The sequence below is a fragment of the Bemisia tabaci genome, chromosome 4, assembly GCF_918797505.1.
Source record: "Bemisia tabaci chromosome 4, PGI_BMITA_v3".
Taxonomy (NCBI): domain Eukaryota; kingdom Metazoa; phylum Arthropoda; class Insecta; order Hemiptera; family Aleyrodidae; genus Bemisia; species Bemisia tabaci.
The window spans coordinates 44,717,790-44,740,323 of NC_092796.1; the positions used below are offsets into that span (position 1 = coordinate 44,717,790).

General features: G+C 38.9%; 1 protein-coding gene across 1 annotated transcript; it reads right to left on the reverse strand.

Annotated features, from left to right (window-relative positions):
• Positions 1-921: 921 nt before the first annotated feature.
• On the reverse strand, positions 922-22,274 carry LOC109037920 (NK3 homeobox bagpipe). The gene is made up of 4 exons (XM_019052777.2): positions 21,653-22,274; positions 14,094-14,416; positions 3,663-4,012; positions 922-2,364 (listed from the first exon to the last, which is right to left on the reverse strand). Exons 1-4 carry the CDS (start codon positions 21,676-21,678, stop codon positions 1,897-1,899), a joined length of 1,167 nt encoding a protein of 388 aa, XP_018908322.2. The 5' UTR covers positions 21,679-22,274; the 3' UTR covers positions 922-1,896.
• Between the last annotated feature and the right edge of the window lie 260 nt (positions 22,275-22,534).

The following is a 22,534-nucleotide window of genomic DNA, read 5'->3' on the forward strand; positions in this document are numbered from 1 at the left end:
ACTCAAAGGTTGGGGAACATCCACATTTTACTCTAGAAGGATCAACAATTTTCATGTTTTCTGCTACGAAGTTTTTTTGGCAGTAAATAAAATTCGCCAAATTCATTCTCTATTCACATACAGTTTTCGGCTAACTTTAGCTTTTTCCGATTTCCGGATATTTTCCCCCAAAGTTGTTCAAAAAAAAAAACTATTAAATGCGTATGAGGACAGTGACAGGGTTGATACCATTATGCAAAAAGACCATCCGGTGATATGCTCATATCTGACACCAATTTTACGTGCGAACTTGTAATACTTCGTAGTTATTTTCTTATTCAAGTTTGGAAAAGTGAACGATTCTGGAATCATACTGATTTAAATTTCTAATTGCATCAGACTGTTTGCTTTTTTACGCCCAGAAATAATAATAGTTCATGTTTCTACTACGCGCAACTACGGTATTGTAAAAATGTTGCTTTTTCATAAGTATCCACAAAGTCTCTTAGAATAGTAAATGGTTTTTGCTTCCTACCAAAAACTGTTAATTTTAAAAGAAAAGAACTGTGCAAATTTTAATACTGTACACATATTAAGTATTTTCGAAAGAAAAGAAGAAGTTGCACGATTTTGAAAACTCAGTAATCATGCTGGCTCCTTTTTGCTTAATGCGATCCATTTGATCCCAAATTATATATTTATTTTCTCTTCTGCATAGTATACCTATAATCTTTCCGAAAAAACTGAATACGAAACATTGATGATTGTTTTCTATATGCCTCATAAGAAAGCTGCTTATTTTTTTTGTAGATAGATACCGTAAAGTCTAAAGTTAGGCGTAACATTCATTTCAAGTTTTTAAAAAGTGAAAAAGGAAGAAACATTAGGAAAGTATTTGCTTCATGATATCATTTATTCATTCTGCAAAAAACAGCTAGTTTAGATTACAACTTACAATGAACATAACTTAAAATTTATTAGAAAAACAAGAGGAAAAAACTATAACAAAAAAAAATCAGAGATCAACCTCTATTTTGTTTAAAAAGAAAACTTGTTACAACTAAATAAAAGCTTTTAACCATACTCTGAGGCTAGTCAATCACCGTCAATTTGTATTTTAGTAAGTGCCTCCTATCTGACCTGAGCCATAGGCAAAGAAAAGATTATAATAACAGCGTTTCATTGACAGTTCTTTCCGCAAAAAGGCAGAGCCCTTTACATTCTGATTAGAAGAGGTTTTAAGAGAACTCTACCACAGTCCCAAGAATGGACCACTAAACGAGGTACGAATTTCAGAATTCTGATACATGTTTCTTCACCAAACTTTCACGTAAAACACGATGCGCACAACGTGTATTACCGAAATGAACTCCTTCCAAAGATATTAATGATTCTTGGTGCGTGAATTCATACCACCCGCTCATGAAAACTCAATGCTCTACGTGATTCACATAGCTCGTAAACGTTATGAACGTCTCTGCGATAAAAAAATCTGGCAACCTCAATCTTGACACTTTGGCTCAGCTATAGCAAATTATTTATAGTTTTAAAAACACATGGTGGGAAATGAACATTGCTCGATTGAGAAGATAGCTGAAACCGTTGTAGTGCGCGATTTGACTCACGTAGAGCTTTGAGCTTCTTGTGAGCGGGCAGTACAAATTCCTCGTAACCTATGTACAATAAGAACGTTAATATCTTTGTTAAGAGTTGGATTTAGTAATTTTCGTTGTGTGAAATCGTGTTTTACGTGAAATTCTGGTTAAGAAACATGTATCAGATTGCTTAAATTCGCACCTTGTTTAATGGTCCATCGTCCATAAGGAAATGTAGAATCCCTCGAAAGTAAAAGTTTCTACCTGTCGTCAAGAGGCCAGTAGAAGGTCTGTTCCTCTGCCTTTACTTCGGAACTTTCTCTCAATCCTGGTATGTGCACGATGAGTTCTCATCGGTGGAGACCGAATCCGCCACATTCCTATCATCTTGCCCATCACTCTTCGCGTAAGGGCTGTTCCTGTGCCCGACTCCGCTGTACAAAGATGGGTAATAACAGTAGCTGGACGGAAAAGGCAGTAGCCCCGGTCCGAAATAACTGGAAAGCGCATCTTCCTTGGTCTTGGGCGGCCCGAAGCGATCCCGTTTCTGTTTCGCAAAGTGAAGGCTGTTGAGGTGCAACATTAGATCGCTGGGAGCCTCTGAGTCAAGATCATAGTCCAGGAGACCTTCGGGGCCTAAAGGTACCGGTTGGTCGTTCCGAACCAGGATTTTCACAGCGACTTTCTTCCCGTTTGAGTTGGAGCTAGCAGTGGTTAGATTCGAGTTTTCCAACTGTTGCAGCTGTTTCCGCTTGGTTTTGTAACGCCGATTTTGGAACCAGATTTTCACCTGCAACAATCAGTGAATTCAATCGATTACTCTCACAATTTATTGTCAGTGTGTTGAATCTCAGTTTAATGAGGGGCCGCTCGTAAAATACGTAACGCTCCAAGGGGAAAAGACTGGGAGGGTGGCAGGGGTCTCGCCCAGTGGCGTAGAGTGAATTACGATACATCGATTGTTATGCCATTTAAACCTATGGAAAAGGATCGAAAAATAGGGTGTTCGCAGCGAACACCTTAATAATCGATTCTTTACCATAGGTTTAAATGGCATAACAATCGATATATCGCAATTCACGCCACGCCACTGGTCTCGGCCCTCATTACAAGTGCGTTACAGGTACAAAAGGAGGGGAGCGTTCAGGACTGGGCGCAGAATGCGTGCGTAGCGCCAGCTTTTTCGAAAGTCTAAGCAATGATGATAATAATAATTGTAAGGTGGCAATTAATTTTCACTCAAAATGGATCATAAAACGACAATTTGAGGGGGGGTCACATACAAAGCGTTATCGATTTTTTTTTTTTATTTTATTATTTTATTAGAGGAGTGTGCACCTTGTTACGGATGCGTTACAAACGGGTGAAAGGGAGTAAAAAAATCCAACTATCAGCGTTACTTATTTTATGAGCAGCCCCTGATGAGCAAATGAAACTATAGATAGCTTTCAGGAAATATTACACCGCGATGTTTTTTGCGGTCGGAAAATGCAGGAAACATTTTGGACTAGAAACACAATTTTAGCGATTCCGTGCCTTTTGTGCGTCCATATTCACTTTTCTTTAGATTTTCAGAAAAGTAAGAACTTATTTCAATACGAAATGCTCAGAGAACAGTATTCCCTAAAATTCGTCGTTTGCAAGTTTTGATAAAAAACATATCAAGTGACCGACATGTTGAGCTATCAATAATAATCATTCCTTTCACGGAGTTACAGATTTATCAGTAATACAATAAAAAAAACAATTTAAAAAGCTAGTAACAAGGCTAACTTACACGAATTAAACCGAAACGTCTCGGCTGAAAATTCAGCCTTCCTCACTTGGAGTAATAAAAATAAAAATGTTAAACAATTTAAAATAGCAATTTAAAGCGAGAATGTTGTCATGACCTAGCCTGTGAAGTTTTAGCCTCGTTACCCCCTTTTCAAATTGTTTTTTTTTTATTGTATATCTTGTCACGGGCTGCGGAGCGTCTATCATATCTTTTATCAATAATTCATACTCAGAGTGATTTGCAACTTGCATGAGGTCACTCGGGATACACAAGTGGTTAAACAGGGTAAGTTCAATACTTCATTTTCTCACCTGCGTCTCCGTAAGTTTAAGAGAGTGTGCCAAGTCTGCTCTTTCGGGGCCGGAGAGGTATTTCTGCTGGTTGAAGCGTTTCTCGAGCTCGTAAACCTGCGAATGGGAGAAAGCAGCCCGTGACCGTTTCTTCCGGTGACTGGCACTGTCCAGTAGAGGTCCCGATTTACTAATCTCCTCAGGATGGGCTTGTGGAGCGTACTTGGCCGAAAATAGCGGAGCAGTTGAATAGAGGCTCTTTGGGGACTTATGATGATACTGCATGAAGTACTCTGGATGCCGGATGAAAAATAGACTTGAGGATTGGAATACGTCACCTTTCAGCCGACTTCGGTGCTGCGAAAATTTCTCTGTAACATTTAAGAAATGTGAAAAATTAATACTTTTGTAGGTTCAATCAGTTCAATATGCACGATTAGACTTTTCTTCTCATTAAATTATGATAAAGTTTATTCAATTGACGTTTTTGCGTAGCTCTTAATTGGACCGCGTTAGGCAGAAAGGAACCAAGCCGCATCAGCGAATGTCAAATTTTACTGGGAACTTTAATTTAATTAGTGGAAACAGTTGTGTGAATTTGTTTCTACAATCAGTGGATATTCTGCATAGTACGAAGCAAATTCCTTAACATTTTTAAATAAAATTCGCACAAATGTTCTCTTGTAAAGAAATAAATCGCTCGGTTTGGCAATGGCTGATGTGGCTTGGTTCCTTTCCGCTAAACGCGATTTATTTGGGGGTTGCAAAATGGACCCTTGCATTGAAGTTCACATTCACGTCCAAAATTGAATCTCATGTCTGGTGTTAGACACGGCTACCTAATTTTCTCATACATCTAGAATCTCTGTTAGCTTATTGAGAACTGGCATAACTCAATCATAGAGAAAAAATAGGATGTGTTTGCATTTCGGGCATCTTGGATTTTTCCGATGACGTAGGTCGGTACGGGCGATTTTTATCGTCAATTTTCTATAAAATGGTGTAGTTTATGGAACAAAGTCATTCTGTATAAAGTGTTTGAAACTATATCATGAGTTGACTTAAGCAATAAAATTGGACGTTATGATGGTCCTTTCTTCATACTTCGAATTTCGGATTTTGCTGAGATATCGACGCCATGTTGATCCGACCTATACGTCACGGGGTAAACAATCCTCAAGATGCAAACATCTCCTTTTTTTATTCTATGTAACTCTATTTTCCAAAAATGTTAGTTATAGATAGAACTCTTTCGCTCGCAGCAAATGATATTATTCGGGATTCCGTGGGTTTACTGTATCTTTGAGTATGAAACCACAGACCAAGCATAGATTTTCTCGTAACGGAGTTAAATGAAAGCAGAAGTATTGAACCACTGCAACCGAAATAGGTGTTCTCTCAAATTTACCATCGATCTTGCAGCTGTCGATTCCGTTGTAGCTTGTAGCACTCACGGTCGCTCCTCATCCGTCGCACAACGGAACGAGTCTTTCCAAGAAGTCGAACATGACATTTGTGTCGAAAATCGTAAAAATTTACATTTTACTCGTCGCAATTTAAATTTCAAGGGGTGTTTTTCCTAGAAAATTTAACGAGAAAACCAATGAAATTACTTTTGAAACATGAACATTTCTTATCAATGAAGCTGTACGCTTTCAAAGTTTTTAAATCATGCCCGACCTCTCCCATCGAATCGATCCACTGAGCGACGGTCGGTCGAGGACGGTGTCACCAGGTACGCGCGCGATTTAAACAAACGGAAAAATAATAAAAAAAAAGAAGAAGAAGAAGAAGGGTTGACGGGGGTGAGGACGACATCACTCTGGGCATCCACAATTACTAAAAGTGCTCGGCAATCAATCAAAAGTGAGCGGTTAACGGTGAATAGAGTATCGGGCTAAGAGACTGGCACCTTCGCGACAAAGCTCGCCCCATTGTTTGATGCCCCGCGATCGGTATGCCACACTACCGGCTCGGAATCTAATGTGACGAGAGATGTGCCAGTCCGTGAGGTAATATCCTTTATAACGGATGTAAAATTAGTGGGTTGTTGCCTTTCATCGGCAAGCCTGTCTGACGAGCAAATCTTCAGACGCTGCTTTTACCGTTGTACTCGCTTCCTATATCGATATCGAGTGACCCAGTGGCGTGGCGTGCTTTGCGATATATCGATGGATCTGTCATTTAAACCTATGGTAAAGGATCGATTGACAGGGTGTTCGCAGCGAACACCTTGATGATAGATTCTTTACCGTAGCTTCAAATGGAGAAATTTCGATAATCGATCATTCACGTCTCGCCATTGGAGTGACCTTGATCGATAAAAAGCATTGCTAATATAAGAATTTATCGATCAGGATCATTGTCGATTCAAAAATCGATCCGCTGGTTGTCACGTTACCCTTGGATACCTTTCAGCGCGTCCTTAATACGATTAATACTTCTTTTATGGAGCAATTGAACGGGGAGTGAACAGGGGCTTACCGGAGCTACTGTTTCATATTTTACTATCATGCCTATTTTGTGACGTTGTCAACGGTAGGATGAGGTGGGGTTGGCATTGGCGCAAAAGAAAAACGTGCCGTGATTATCATCTCCATCTCCTAGACGGTCGCTGCCTTGTTGTAAATGAGACAACCCACCTCATGAATTTTGGGAGAAGGCGCAACTATTATTGTTTTGCTTGCAAGGTCAGCTTGCAAGTTCAAGCGATTTTGTAGTGGAGAAGCATTTTCGGCAAAAACGGTCCGAGATTGGGATTTACAATATTTTTTTCTGTCCTCGCTAGGTAGTGAACAATTAGTTTTAACAGAGGAAAATCAATTTTTGGGAGAGTTGAGGAGAAAATACCTACACTCTAAAAGCTATCTGTATAATTCAATGTTGTCGATCCCATTCTCAGCATTTTGAACTTCGAATCAGCTGTTCAATGGTCGAATCCATCCGATTTTTGGTAGAGGTAAAAGTAATTTGAACGCTGATAGAATAAATCAGAAATTACTTATTGCGATTACTCTGCGGTTGACGCTAAAATCAGTCCATGACACGCTGAACCCATCTTTTTTATTTCCTTGGGTGGTCCATCATCATCATCATCATCATCACTTTGAAGAACACAGTGTGGGGAAGAAACAGTGCTCGAGTGAATAGTCTGCTAAAGCCGTTGTAGTGCGCGATTTGACGCGTGTAGGGTTTTGTTTTTCTTGAGACCAGGCAATGCGATGTTCCCGTAACCAATGGACATTAAAAACGTTATTGTCTTAGCTACAAGTTGATTTCAGTAGTTTTCGTTGCGCGAATCGTATTCTACGTAAAATTCTGGTGAAGAAGCATGTATCAGAGTGTCTAAATTCGTACCTTCTTTAATGGTATACATTCAATCTGAGAAAGGGACACAGAGAACAGAACTTTCCTAACTTTTCTCAGAAAAAATATTTTATCGGGGAAAACGAGGCAACATTGGAACGCTCACACGGCGTCGAAACACAACATGGGCCTATTAAGCCCCATTGGTTGATGCCGCGATTATTCTAACGCGAGTTCGAATAATCGCGCCAAACATAGTTCGGCCGACGTTAAACACCTTTCAACGCCTGCAAGACTGTAGGAATACTTCTCGCATTGCGCCAAACAGTGCGGTCGGCGCGAAACGCATCAGCGCCTACAAGACTGCATAAATACTTCTCGCATTGCACCAAACGCAATGCGAGAGATATTTGCGGTAACTATTCTACTACGGGTATAGCCACATTGCCGCTAGCTGGATTGAGGGCGCATCACACTGCGAAGATGACTCGACACACGACCGCGCTCCCTTCCCTAGCTTGCGCGATGCTAAAATCGCCGCAAAACTACTGTTGAAGAAAATATGACAAAATAACCGAGTCTGCTAAAATACATGTGTTTAAATGGAAAATGCCGCCAGATGACGTCATAAGGCGGCAAATTTTCTCACTTTTAAATCTATTTCCCTCCGGTTTCCCATGCCAGAAAAAAATTATGAAAAATACTGCAAACTCAGATCATTTGGCACTCTCAGATGAAGCAACACAATTTTTGTGTGCAAGTTCTCCATTGGTGAAAATGTACTCCATAGTCCCGTTTGTGACACTGTAAAGGCCTAAAATACGGGAACCAATCAGAAATGGATTCGCAGGTCTTACATCTCATTATAAAGGGACTCTAGTCCTGTATACGACGCGCAGAAACACTGAAAAAAAAATCTCGGTGTACTTACTAAAAAAAGGGTAAAATTACCAAGAATTCAGAGTTCTATTTGATCCCAGTTTTTTCTTGGTATAAAATTACCATTTATGGAATTGGTAATTTTACCGAGAATCTCGGTAAAATTATTGAACCTTCTCGGTAATTTTACTGGACCTTGGTAAAAACGCCAATATTTTTTATCGACTGTGGTAGAAATTACCGAGATAAAATGGCAAAGTTACCGGGAATTGATTACCAATAAAAGTGGTATTCTTACCTGAAAAAAAAACAGTAAAAATACCGGTTTTTAGGTAAGCTTACCAGTTTGTCTCCGAAAAATTACCAATAATTAGTAAAAAAAGTGAGATGGTAAAGGTCCTTGGTAAAAACGCAGAGAATTTTTTTTCAGTGTATACGACGCGCAGAAACAAGTGCAGGGGGCGCACGCGACACGCAGACGTATGAAATGAGTCGTGGGAGGGAGGATTCTCGTAAAAGTGGTTTTATTATGATTACTCGTTAGCTGCCTTAATTCAAGTCTATTTACACGCTTTTACAGCGGGACTCGGATTAGGCGAACGGGAGCGCGAACGGAGGGCCCGGCCCGGGCCTCGGCCCATGCGACCGATTTTATTAGAATGTAAACATCATCACCGGCGTGTTATCATAATTAGCGGTGAAGTCTTGAGTCTGACACTTGAACCCCGGCCAGATCGCTTCTTCCTGGCCTCCGCAGACGTTTCGGCTTTCCAGAATCCTAGTGCACCCCCTTCCGCCCTCTCCGCCTTTTTTTGCGGTTCCAATCGATGGAACGGACAGCGATGTCGGATTCACCGCTACTTTTACTCGTCCATGCAACGCTCTAGAAGCTTTAGTTAGGGTTAGAGTACCTGTTATTGAGAATGGAGATGTTGCATGTGTGAGGAATTTGCGATTTGACTGTTGATTTATATGTACAAGTTCGCGAGAAACACGGTGGTGCTACTGGTTTTTTCTGAAATCAACTCCCAAGCTCAAAAAAAGCTCCAATCTAGTTGAGGCCAAAATAGAGGGGATATCCCACCCTACCCTGAGAGTCCACCTCTACATCAAAACAAACTCTCCATGCAAAGATAGGGAGCAAATACATTAGCAGGTTTGCCGTGTTTTCAGTTTTGGAGTTCCCAAATAAAGTGGCAGCCCTGTCAATGTATTTGCTCCCTATCTGTGCATGGAGAGTTTGTCTTGATGTAGATGTGGACTCTCAGGGTAGGATGGGATATCCCCACCATTTTGGACTCAACTTGAGAGCTTTTTTTGAGCTTGGGAGTTGATTTCAGAGAAAACCAGTGGCACCATCGTGTTTCTCACGAACTTTTACGTTATATAATTAACAGTCAAATCGCAAATTCCTCACACATTCAACATCTCCATATGGACAGCTTGTTTCATGCAGGGCTTATCGGCTATAGGGCCCAAAGGGTAGGGGCCCTTTATCACACAAAATTTCACTGCCAATCTTCAGATTCCAATTCAAACCAAAATGGCCAAGAATGTTCATAAATGTATGTTCTTCCGTAAAAATGAGTAAATTTCTAACGAGTAACTAGTTCAAACATATGCTTTGCAAATGACGGGTCGTAACAATTGTGAAAGTTGCAATAGAGAAGGAGAGGTAGAATAATATATATATTAATCATTAGCAATAGAGAAGGAGAGGTAGAATAATATTTACATAAAGTAATATAGTTATCAATATTTAAGTGCTGACATACAACAACTATAATAAGTTCTGGATAAGTTGAATCCTAGTCCAGTCTCGGGTGTACAAAAAAGATGATTTGTCTGCAGTATTGTGAGAAAACTGTGTTCTATACATCAATCTTTTCGTCTTGATACGTAGAATCAGATTTTCGATGGTGTCAAGTTTAAACATCAATCCGGCGCCCCTTGTTCAAGATGGCGCCAAAAGGGGCGCCAGGGGTTAAAAAATTATACATTTTCCTACGGAGTCGACTAAGGTATCGATTAACACATATGTATTTAGTCGTAGGATCCGAAAAATTATAAATTTTCCTACTGAGTCGACTTAGGTATCGATTAATACTTATGTAATTTTAGTCGTGGGATCCGAAAAATTATAAATTTTCCTACAGAGTCGACTAAGGTATCGAGTAATACTTTTGTAATTTTAGTCGTAGGATCCGAATTTTACATTTAAAAAATCCTCCGACCTGAGGGGGACCCCAATTCCAAGATGACGGCCAAACTGGACCCCCCAATGGAGAAATAGCCTTTTATGGCTTTAAATACTGTATGAAATATCCGCAAATAGGTTTTCTGGGTCGGATATTACAAATGGACTGCATTTTGCAATTTGGACCTATGAATTCCGACCCGGTTTAAAAACAACGTATGTGCCATTAGTTTCCCTATGCACATAAGTGTTTTTTTCAGATGAGCCAGAATCCATAGGTCCAAATCGCAAAATGCAGTCCAAATTTGAGATCAGTACGATATTTACCTCATTTACGATAAAAGGTTCAACACTAAATCGTTTATTGTAAAATCTCCCGCACGATCCCATGTTTTTAGTGGCTACGTCATTCGATATAATATCGAACCCTTGGCTCAAATGTAAACAAACACTGATCCTTATTTCTGATTTGCGCCCTTTGCGCCACGGTGGTAAAGTGTTTTTACAATCGAAAATTCTCGACCTCAATAAGCCCTTCATTGATTTATGACCGGTCAATGACTACAATTTAATAAATTAGGGCAATTCATTCATGAAGAATTTGTACATGAGGTTATGTTAATTTGTCTGTGTTTGAACCAAGAGTTCGATATTTTATTGAATGACGTAGTCACTAAATCAGTCTATTAAGGTTATGACGAGAATAGCAATAGATTGGATAGGCCCACTCCTCACGCCCGCCTATCGAACGAACATATGGCGCATATGTGTGACTTTCTTCGTGGGCCACCATCAATCTAAAGTTTCTAAAGTTTCTAAATCGTTGGGTCCACAAAATAAAAAAAAACTCTCGACTCCATTGATCTGGATACGACGGATATTTGCTCAGTTCGAATAGCCGACCACAATGAATCGGATTTCTGCGTGTAAAAATTAATTGAATATCAAAGCAGGAAATGTGTTTTTCGGATTCGCTTCATAGTTTTGTCTGATGTAATTCATCTGTACATATTTCTTTTAGCATAAATAGGTCCAATGGACTACGAGACAAGGAGCGAACTCAAGCACGCTATAAGACGCTGGCGGTGATACTACCAAACCATGTCTTTCGTTTGCAATGTTTAAATGCCGCCCACTTAATTTTTTCTTCTTTGAAGGAGAACAAATCAACACCGTTCTATGAAACTTCTACGGAATTTTTTACGCACAGGGGAAAGAAAACCATGACAGTTGTGAAGAAGTAATGTTGAGTTATGGTTTTCCATTTACAAATTAAAGTCTGGCAGGAGGTTTGCAATGCCGCAAAGCGAGACATGGGGCTTAGGAGCTCCTCCATCAGTTTTGTGAAGGAGTGACCCTCAAATACATCACCGAATCGAGATTCTCATCGAAATTTAATCGGTGGAGCTTGTTCGACGTTTTATATTGCTCGGCTGCATGCGAATTGAATTGATATACTTATTGCGTGAAGTAATCATCGCAAATGCATGCATCCCTGCATGATAGATAACGCGGATGATAATTTTATGCACAGTTTTTCCAAACTTTCAAAAATGTTACTTTTCGCTTCATTACTAAAGTCAGAAATCTGGACCCTACGACACAATGAATTGACTTTTCTGATTGCTGCAGTAAAATTGTTCAATTTTTGAGATGGCAAACAATGAGTATAGAAACGGTGCTCAAGTTCAAGTATAGGTAAACACATTTTCCGCAATATCCGCACCTGAGAAAGTTGGGCAACTGCAGCCAAGATTTCGGCCCGGACAGTCGAAATTTGATACACGCGCACTGAAAAAAGAGGGTTGTATACGGGGATTGGGAAGGAAACCCAAATTGGTGTAAAAAATTTGTACTATACAGCAAATTTAATGAAATTGTACTCCATCTGATCGAATCAGCACAAATTAACTGGATTACAACTCCAATAAGTTAGAGGGCAGTGCCAATGAGGTTTTGTACCACACCAATTCGGGTTAGATGATCCGAAATTATACGACCCTTTTTTTTCAGTGTACGATTTCCAATCATTCGGCATAATACAAATATACGGCGAACAAATAGCAATTTATGGTAATCTGCAAGCGGTTCACGTGTTTTTTCGGTAGATCGCAATGCGCATTGGAACAATGAGGATTTGACGGATAATGACCTTCAAAAACATGACCTCAACTTGCAGCGCCTTCATCTTGTGTGATACTTTACGCTTCGTCCCGGTGTTAGTTTAGTTGCTTGGGCGATCTAAACCCAACTAAGGTCACGTATCTCACTGCACGTCCTCTGAAGAGTACCTGCTACTACCATTTTTTAACGAAGGAAAATGTGTCTTCTCACATTAAGGGCAGAATAATCTCCAATCTGCACTTGTTCCTTTATTTCTGAATTATTTTACGCGTCCTCTTTTTATTCACTAGTAGGTTGCAAGTTGCCAGCGATTGCTGATTGCCTGCTACTTTTATCGAGGTTTCAGTAATTTTACCGATTTCCGGCAGCCAATATCGATAATAATCTAGGCTCCGACTGCCGAGATTTTCGGAAACTGAGCAACAACTTTTTTCCGTGAAGCGCGGAAAGATGCCTCACTCTTCGCGACAGAATTCGGCAGCCGCGGAAAGAGGCTAAGCCAACACGTGGGTTGGATCGTCCCAGGCCTGTCTCATCGCATCGCATATAAAAGTTGCCGAATATTGCATCACCACGCTATTAATTTAGTGCGTTCCCGCGTGAAAAATTCGATAAAGAAAAAGCCTCTGTGGCAACTAGGTGCTTGCCGATCAAAGACGTCCATTCATTCCCCGGTGAAGCTGTTTGTTGACCGACTGTAGCCATTTGACTGACAGTTAACCGACCAATCAAATCGATTTTTCTGCTTATAGCCCAATTATAGCTCCGTCTGGATCCGGCCGGGGCACGGTGTGGGCAAACTGTCGTCAAATCGCACATATACAATGGACCACCAGCCAAGATGCAAATTTAAGCATTCTGATACCCGTTTTTTACCACAATTTCACGTAGAACACAATTTGCGCAGCGAACATTACTGATACAAACTCCGTACAAGAGAGTTAATGTTTCTTGATGCGTGAATTATTTATTCTTGCTCATGAAAAAAACAAAAGTCTACGTGGGTCAAATCGCACGTAAACGTCACCGGACAGTCTCTGCGATGGACGAAAAAATTGCAACCTCAATTTCGGCGCTTCGGCAAAGCTGGTGCACGCTATGGACACTTTGAACAACACAAGGTGGGGAGGGAACGTTGCTTACCTAAGAGGCCCACCAAAACCGTAGAAGTGAGCGATTTGAATCAAGTAGACTATTGTTTTTTTGGTTTTTTCTTTTTGCGAGCGGAGGATTCAAAATTTTCGTGACCAATGTCAACTAACAACGTTAATATCTCAGTTCGCCGTTGATTTCAGTAATTTTTGTTGCGCGAATCGTCAAAACGAAAATTCGGTGGTCCACTGAAGATCAATTTATTTCCCAGGCCCCGAGTCGGTTATTAAACCTCAATCGGTAGCTTGTCAAGACTTGGCGATTGGTAGATAATTTCGTAAGGTTAGTATTTACCGACGAAGCCACGCCCAATAGAACAATGAAATCTTAATACTCGACTTTCAGGTGTGGAGGAGAGTCGGCATAAAAATAGGGCCGGGAAGGAAGGTTAAAGCATTCGTTGTCCGGAAACAATTTGTTCAGGGGTGGATTTTCAGAGGTTTAAACAATTTAAAAACACGGGAGAGCAAATTAAGAAAAAAATTTCCAAAAAAATCATTTCAGTGAAAAAAGACAAGAAATTTAAGGAAAATTGAGATAAAAAAGAGGCATTTGTTGAGTAACGAAAGTCAGAGAGCAGAGTCTGCATATGTGAGAAAAGAAAAGTGCGTATTGCCAGCTTATTTGCTTATATGCGATTGTTGCTTGTTTTCACAACGTGTTGCGAGTGTTGCCTCTGAACAAAATACGACTAAATTTTCTTTGGGAGAGTTTTGTTTTTGGCCTATGGCGGTTGGTATTTTCAATCACATTCAATCGCAAAATTTCGCCTATAGAGGCTTATTTTCTCTTACCTGGTGTCATTCGGATGTCCGTCCTGGTTGACATATCAATGGCGGTGTCCTCGTAAGAATCTAGTTCCTCTCGACGCCCAGTTCTTGCATCCTCCTCGTCTGCCTGATCACTCTCGGAGCGGCCTGTGACGTCTGCATCTGCTTGGGCATGGCTCTCGTGAGTCGAGGAGTCCTTCCTGAGGATGTCCACGATGGAAAAAGGAGTGACTGCCGGCTGATTGGCCTTCTCCTCTACAGGTGTGTCACTTCTTAATTCATTTTGTTGGCAATTTTCATCCATTTTCCTCGAGGTTTGAAATTGCTCACTATCGAAATATTCACATCTGAAAACAAGCGTGACAACGTGTTTTTAAACAACTTTGGTGTGTCCGGAAATTGACCATATGCACCGATAAAAACATCGTAGAGTGCATAAGAAGAGTCGTAATGTGAATGGGAGAGGTGGCGCCATGCTCTGGTTTACAAATTCCGAGCCAGCTGTACGCCGAGTTTCGGTCACTTTTTCGATACTTTTTCGATCCAAAATGGCGTGAAAATACGTAATAATTCTTATCCTCTTCGTTTACATCGGATGACCGGGTCTTCGTGTCTAGAAAACAATCGATTATGTATCGGAAAAGTGACCCGGCGTGATACAGGAGTCTCGGAATTCGGGACCTGGAAAATGCTTAAAAATGGCGCCACCTCTTCCATTTTCATAACAACTGTACTCTATGAAAAAGATTGGTGTTCATGTGTTATACTCTTGGTTAATATGGGAAGTAAAACACAAACGAACACAATTTTTGTGTTGATTTTTGCAGAAAACAATGGAGGGACTGGGAAAATTTATACCTCATAGTGCGACATTGGTATTCACCACTCGTTTTTCTTAAATTTCCTCGAGGAAAATAGCGGCATTTTCTCTTGAAATGTCAACCGAAGGCTAGGATTATTTTGTGTTTTACTCCCCGTACTGACCAAACATTTTGTGTGGAAATTTCTCTCTGTATACCTTAATAGAGATCTATGTTCAATACATTACAAACAAAACAAAAAAATACCGTTTTACCAACTCCTGAGAGTAAAGAATTCATTAAAGTTCATAATATGAATTGACAACTAATCTAATTTAAAGCAGAAATCAAGAGTCAGCTAACAAGGTGTCATTAAAGAGGCCGGCAGTTGATTCAAAGCGTTTTTTAGTGTTATTCATAATCTTCATAATCTACTACATCTATTGTCTTTAGTTTCATAGAGAACGGCTCCAGTAAAGTGAGAGTAATAAAGCGATATAAATTTATGATGATAAAAAAAAAACAATAAAAAAATCGATGAAGTCAGGTGAACATCATGTTTCCGTTTTGAGTTTTGCGTTAAACTCCATTTTAAAGCACGTTTCATCGATGGTTAAACCAGAAAAGTATCTTTCAAAATTCAGTGTCTGGACGTTTCTGGACGTTTTTGCAAACACGCTTGTATGTTATTTTTAGAGCAATAATACCACTTCTTTAAAGAGCAAAAAAATTAATAGAAAAAATACTGCAGTACATGTGGGGTTGCGCTTAATAAAAGAAGTGAAACATCAAGGAAATATTTAAACGTCGTAAACGGAAAAAAAAATTATTCTAGTTTCACCATCGATATCCACTTAAATCAAAATTATATAAAAATATCAGTGGAGTCGTAGAATATTCAAGTAATGTAAATCATGTCCATATTTTGACCATTTCCGCGTTATCTTATGATATAACGAAAGAGTGAAATTTTGCAGGTTCAAAGTCAAAAAAATTTGCAAATGGTCGCGTCACGTTGTTGTCTTCTGCATTATTCCGACTGCTGGTTTTTTTAACATATATGAATACCGTTTATATGACGCATTTTAGAAACCAAAAAATATTTCAATAAAATAGATAGTTTTTCTGTTGTGCTTTAATTGTATTTATGCACCATATGTAGATACATTAACATTAAAATTTTTGTTCGCGTAAGCAATTAATTTCAAATAATTGAGTTCTGACAGTCGACTGTCAGTGGCGTGGCGTGAATTGCGTTATATCGATTGTTATGCCGTTTAAACCTATGGTAAAGAATCGATTATTAAGGTGTTCGTTGCGAATACCCTGTTTATCGATCCTTTTCCATAGGTTTAAATGGCAGATCAATCGATATATCGCAAAGCACGCCACGCCACTGTCGACTGTATGTATTTATCCTTGTGATGAGGGAGGATAAGAACGGCACAAGCTAATCTTGAATGTTAATTTGTTGAAAATCCAAAAAAGAAAAAAAATCAATGTGGGAAATACGGAGTGAGATTGAAAAACTGACGAGAAAAATGATGTGTTCTGGCATAGAATTTTAGACATCTCAGACCTAAATGCTAATCTAGCTAATCTCATGATCGATTTTACCTATACTTGAAATTTAAAATTAATTGTTCGGGCAGCTAGCAGTTGGTCTCATTAGACACAATATTGACATAAAAAATGCTGCCCAGATTATTATTTTATCCTGTGATCGACAGCTTTGCGACTTTGGTTATTTCGGATTGCAGATCTTCATTCTTGCTTTTGAGCGTCACTCTCAAAATAATTTTTCCATTTATATTCTCGAAGATACCAGAGTCCAAAATACTTCGAGTGAACCACTAAAAAGCATAAGCTTTCAGCTTGTTAATGGGATTTCTTCTTGTTTTTGCAACAAAATATTGCCTTAGAAATTGTACTTCTCTGTGAGAAATTATTCACGGAAAAGTGCAATATGCCGCCATATTTTGTGAAAATTAATTTTATATTTTCAATAGTTACGAATCATTAGCGAATTTTTTAATACCTTTAAAATCTCACGTTTAAGCTTTTACACTGGATATCAATTTCCGTTATTTAATAAAAAAATTGCTTAGAAATTGAATTCCTCCACGACCATACCTCAAAAATTTACCTCTTCTTGAGTAAAGTTTTACAAGTGAGTGAATTCCTCTGTTTCTTCTCAACACTTAAAAAAGCCACCAGCACAATAATTTCAAGGATAGAAAAGCATGGTCGTTAACAAACTCTCATTTACTCAAGGCCGAGATTCAAAACTGCTCATAGAAATAAAACTCATAGTCTCAGCAATAAAGTGCTAATCAGATAAAAAATTAGGCGATGTAATCAAATTGCAGGAAAAGTAAAGCTAACCCTGACAATGCTATTAATGCTTTAGAGCCTAGTTTTAGTATACCACTACTAATTTTTTTCTGTTCTCTTTGTCCGCATTTCTCTTTCGTGAAAGGTTATGATCAATTGAATCATAGAAAAAGGGTAAATGTATTGGGTATCATAGAAACATGAATTATATGTAAAAATCAGTGAAATCTCTCAAAATTATTTCTTCAATTAAAAGGTACAAATTATTGATTTTACATTCTAATTGAGTAATGAATTGCAATACTACGATTCAATTCTTGTTCACAGCTTGGAGTAAATTTTCTCTTCAGTCATCAAAAAAGTCTCCGGGGAAATAAGTTCAGAAAATAGTCAGAAAATTAACCACGGCGTCTTGAGGTAGAGAAATAAGAAGTTTTTTGTGTAGGCAAACTCTTTCAAAGAACATTGTATCCTGAATTTGAGTAGGCACATGCTTCTCACTTTTTCCGTTTTTTTTTTTTTTTGACAAGGTTCGCACGGGATCGCGATCAGTTCCGACCTGAAGATGAGCTAATAATAAGTTAGCTCGAAATGATAATCGTCAGAGAAAACCCATCGAAACATATCACATCGGGACAAAAAAAATTAGTAAGTAAGTTCGTACATCAATTATAACGTCTCACCACAAGCATTTGCAATTTTACGCTTAACCCTAGTAACATACCGACTGATAAGTTATATCTTGAGGAAATCCTTAAAAAGATATTAGTTTTGATTTTTGGTGGGACATCTTAGTAACATCTTCAGAATATTTTTGAGATCTCATCGTCTGATATCTTTACTAGATATCTTCAAATACTCTAAAAATAATTGTTAAAATATCATCAGTGAAATCTTTTATGACATTTTCAAGTTCTTAAAAATGAATGTTTAAAGTTATTTTTTAGAGAAATTCATACGACAATCAAGAATGAAATTTCAAGTATTTGTTTAATGATATCCGGTGAATGTTCAGTCTGAATGTCAGCCTTGATTTTCGGTGGCAAATCAGGAGCTTATCTTTCAGATTTCTTCACTGATGTTAAGAATAATTTCTCTGAGTCAATATTAACTGATATTCTAAGAAGGTTGTACAACGATATCTTTAAGATATCTCCTGATTTTGTTCGAACGTAATTAGTGAGGTCAGCATGTAAATGTTAGTGTTTTAAATCTCCGATGATGTACTTCAAGAATAACGAAGTCATCGTTATGATGAAATCTTAGGTATCAATAATTATTTCTTCAGAATATCACATTACGATATCTACCAAATTTATTCATGATTTTTTTTCAAGACATTTAATAATGCTATTTTGAAGATAAATTCAGAAACATTTGGAAGTTATCATTAGTTCATGACATGCTCGTTTTCGCCAATAAGCCTACAGGTCATTTTAGGAACACCCGCCACGAATATTTAGCAAGATTTCTTTTCGTTATTTTAGAAAAAGAAAAATGTAGACATCATTGACTGATAACTCATTGATATTCAAAATGGCATATTATGATGAACCATCAGGAAAGATAACGTACTTATCACTTCACACAGATTTTTTCAAACTATCGCACGCAGATTAATTTTAAAAATTTATTGAAGATATCGACAAATGATATTCTGAAGATAACTTTAGAATTATCTTAAAGTTACCATGTAGTTTCTGAATTTTCCGCCAGGGTTCTCTGCAGTCTCTTTTTTCAGGAAAATAAAAGTTAATGCTTTTGGACCCTACCATGACGTTTTTTAAGGATTTTGCACATCTTAAATTAAAGAAAGCACCGTTCCTCTGGTTTTGAACATAGTTTCAGATAAAAAAATTGAGACTAGCATAGTGAAGTGGGGTACCGAAACGGTGACTCTCCGTAAGAGATGCCTTTTTGCAGGGCCCTAGAGTAATGGTAAGCTCAGGGTGTGAGTAAGGCTTAAGTAAATGCACCCATGACCTTAATAAGGAGCTTCTGTTTGGCGAGTGCTTGTAGTACATCAATCCGCTGGACCGATTCATGCGGAATCAACTCTGGGATGCTCACAGAGATTCTGGGAGGAATTTTTCGGAGTCCGGACCAAATTGAGGACAGCATAAAACTGAGATGTTCGGAGGAATTCGTTTGAGATATCCGGAAGAAATCTAACGAATTATATTTTAAAGGCGTGGACAAAAATATGTTCTTGAGGATATCTTGAGGATGTAAAATTTTGATACCCTCAAGATATCGTGATCATATCATTTTTTTACTAGGCTAAGACAACATTGTATGATAGTGTGGAAAAATCATGACCAGGTTCCTATGGAACAGCAGTAAAATTTTTCTGGCGGAAATCGTGTGAGATATCCGGAGGGAGATCTAATGATTTTATCTTAAGGGCGTGGACAAAAATATATTCTTGAGAATATCCTGAGGATATCATATTTTTTCATCATTCAGGAATTTTGATATCCTCAAAATATCGTGATGATATCATTTTGTTACTAGGGAAGCGCCTTTTCAAGCACAAGGGGTTTATGATTGAGTTGTAAGATTTCTCAATTATTCAAGGAAATCGTGTAAAAGGCTGATTGAATGTGTAATTTCAAAAAAAGAGTTTTCTATAAAGGCCTTTTTTCTCATATCTAAAGATAAAATAAAAAAATAAATTTAAAAAAAAAAAAAAACTAGTCCGCACTAAAACTATTACTTGCGATAAAAAAGACTCCTTTCCGCACTTAATAATCAAACATAATTTTCCCTTCTCCCTCTTTCTCAAGGTGGTTACTTTCAATACTGAGAGTTAGTAAATTCTGTTGACACCCCATCATTGATGTGATTTCCAGATCTCTCATAATAAGGAATAATCACAAGTGGACGGATTTATCGAAATCAGCCTAACTATACCATACGTTGCTTAATTTCTTTCCATGCTCAATTTTTTTTCAACAGAAAAGTAATCATCATTCTAACTAGAGATTTCGTGAGGATCATTTTTAAAAGCCCGGAGAAATGTGTAGAAAATTACAAGGCGTTATGGGATTCGGCACTCAGTTGAGAAAAAAAAAATGGTGAAGATGTTGTTCTCTTTCTGTTTTCAAGGGTCGAGGGGGAAATTTGCTCTAAGCTGCACCAAGTGGAGCCGCCGTTAAGAGATTATTAATCAACGTGGCAACGTGAAATGTAGTTCGGTTGATTCCAGTTAAATCGGTCCAAATAATCAGCCTAAAAGTTGCAACTAATGGAATCTTCATTCGGGGAAAAGCTGCAAAGAAAGAACATTTAAAATTAGGACTTTTTGAGTTGTTACCACCTCATGCCTAATCGACAAAAGAAGAAGATGAAACCAAAAGGAAAGCAAAAAAAATAAGCCATCGATCGCTGATACTGTAAAACCGAGAAACCCCCTAATTTTTAAACAATTTCTCGATGAAAGCTAGTTAAAACACGGAGATAGAGGAATGATGCTGTCCAAAGTAAAAACGCCGTATCTCCATTCAACACTTTTTCAATTTCCGTCTGACATAATGCTGTTTTACAAAATACCTAACGAATGTTCATCCTTCATTTTTTTAATACAACTCCGTCTCCCATCAGGACAAAGAAATTAAGAAATGAACCCTTGTAGCAATCGCATTTTCTTGTGTTAGAGCAGTACGTGCCGGAGAAAATGAAATTATTTTGAGTGGACAAGGAAAAAAAAAGACAGGGGTCAAGTCCCAACTGTTGGATGATATGGACATTCCCAATTAATTGTCGTAATACCCCGATTAATTGTGGTAGTATCTCGATAAATTAGGTTACCAACCCGAATGTTGCGGTACTACCCCAATTCGAGTTGCGGTGCTACCAAAAGTTATTGGAAATGTCCATATCATCCAACAAATTGGGGGAGTAGAACAATTTTGGGGGATAGCACTGGAAAAAAAACACATTGGATCTAGAGTCCAGACTCTTAAAAACATCGACAAGAAAAAATACTCTTGATTCAATCGGATTTTTGCTTAAATCAAGAACCAAGCCTCTTAATTTGAGCGGATTTCCTTTTGATTTAAGCAAAAATCTGTTTGAATCAAGAGTATTTTTTCGAGTATTTTTTGCCAATGTTTTCAAGAGTCTGGACTCTAGATCCAACACTGGAAAAAAAAAAAACACATTGGATCTAGAGTTCAGACTCTTGAAAACATTAACAAGAAACAGGACTCTTGATTCAATCAGATTTAAGCTTGAATCATAAGGAAATCCGCTGAAATTAAGAGGCTTGGTTCTTGATTCAAGCAAAAATCCGATTGAATCAAGAGTATTTTTTCTTGTCGACGTTTTCAAAAGTCTGGACTCTAGATCCAATGTTTTTTTTTTTCCAGTGACACTTTTTTTTCTGTGGAGTTACGGTTCTTTCGCTGAGGACAGCGGAACGAGGGACCAATATGAAATGAGACTCACCTGCAGCAATGACCAAACAATCGCATAAAATCCGGGCGGGATCGCGTAACGACAAACACAACTCAACGGAGCGAGGGGGCGCGTATTTGCTCAGATGCACGAGCCGCGGCTGAAAATCAGGAGCTACTCGCCTTGTCGCACCCCTCGCGTCCTCTCTCTCGGCTCTCTGCGGAAGCACCCTCGAAGCTCTCAGCCGAGGGACCAATCACAGGCGCCCTCCGCCACGCACACTCCGCCGCCGGCCAATCACCGCCCTCGTGTCCCCCCGCGACGTTAAGTTTGTTTGCTCAACATTATCCGGGCTATTAGAAATCATAACGCCCGAATGTTATTGCGGACGCGGCTGGCTCCCGGCCAAGGATTACTTGTCGAGTCAATCTCGACCCCCTGCCCTCGCTCTCCTTGCCCGTATGATTTATCTGAATCCTATTTACCTTCTTCACTCCGGGTCGTGCGTGTTTTGTTTACGTGTCCGGGCGATGTGAGCTCCGGTACCGGCCGCAAAGAGTACTGCCGTTTTGCCTCGCTCGTTTTAAGTTCTCATCGCCGAGAGAGCGGGATGGGGTTCTAGAAAAATTTGATGACGTCAGGAAAAGGGCCCTTAAGGTGGTAAAAACATAAATGAAAGGAAATAACTGTAGCTGAGAGCTGCTAATTGGAGACCAACCAAGGGAGCGGGATGGGGTTCTAGAAAAATTTGATGACGTCAGGAAAAGAGCCCTTAAAGTGGTAAAAACATAAATGAAAGGAAATAACTGCAGCTGAGAGTTGCTAATTGGAGATCAACGAAGAGAGCGGGGTGGGGTTCTAGAAAAATTTGATGACGTCAGGAAAGGGGCCCTTAAGGTGGTGAAAATATAAATGAAAGGAAATAACTGTAGC

Bases quoted from the DNA above. Each gene is read 5' to 3' on its own strand.
- LOC109037920 (XM_019052777.2), bottom strand. From the start codon at position 21,678: ATGCGATTGTTTGGTCATTGCTGCAG. The intron at 14,417-21,652 runs GTGAGTCTCATT...GCTTGTTTTCAG, and splicing joins TTGTTTGGTCATTGCTGCAG to ATGTGAATATTTCGATAGTG. The intron at 4,013-14,093 runs GTAAGAGAAAAT...TAAATGTTACAG, and splicing joins GGACATCCGAATGACACCAG to AGAAATTTTCGCAGCACCGA.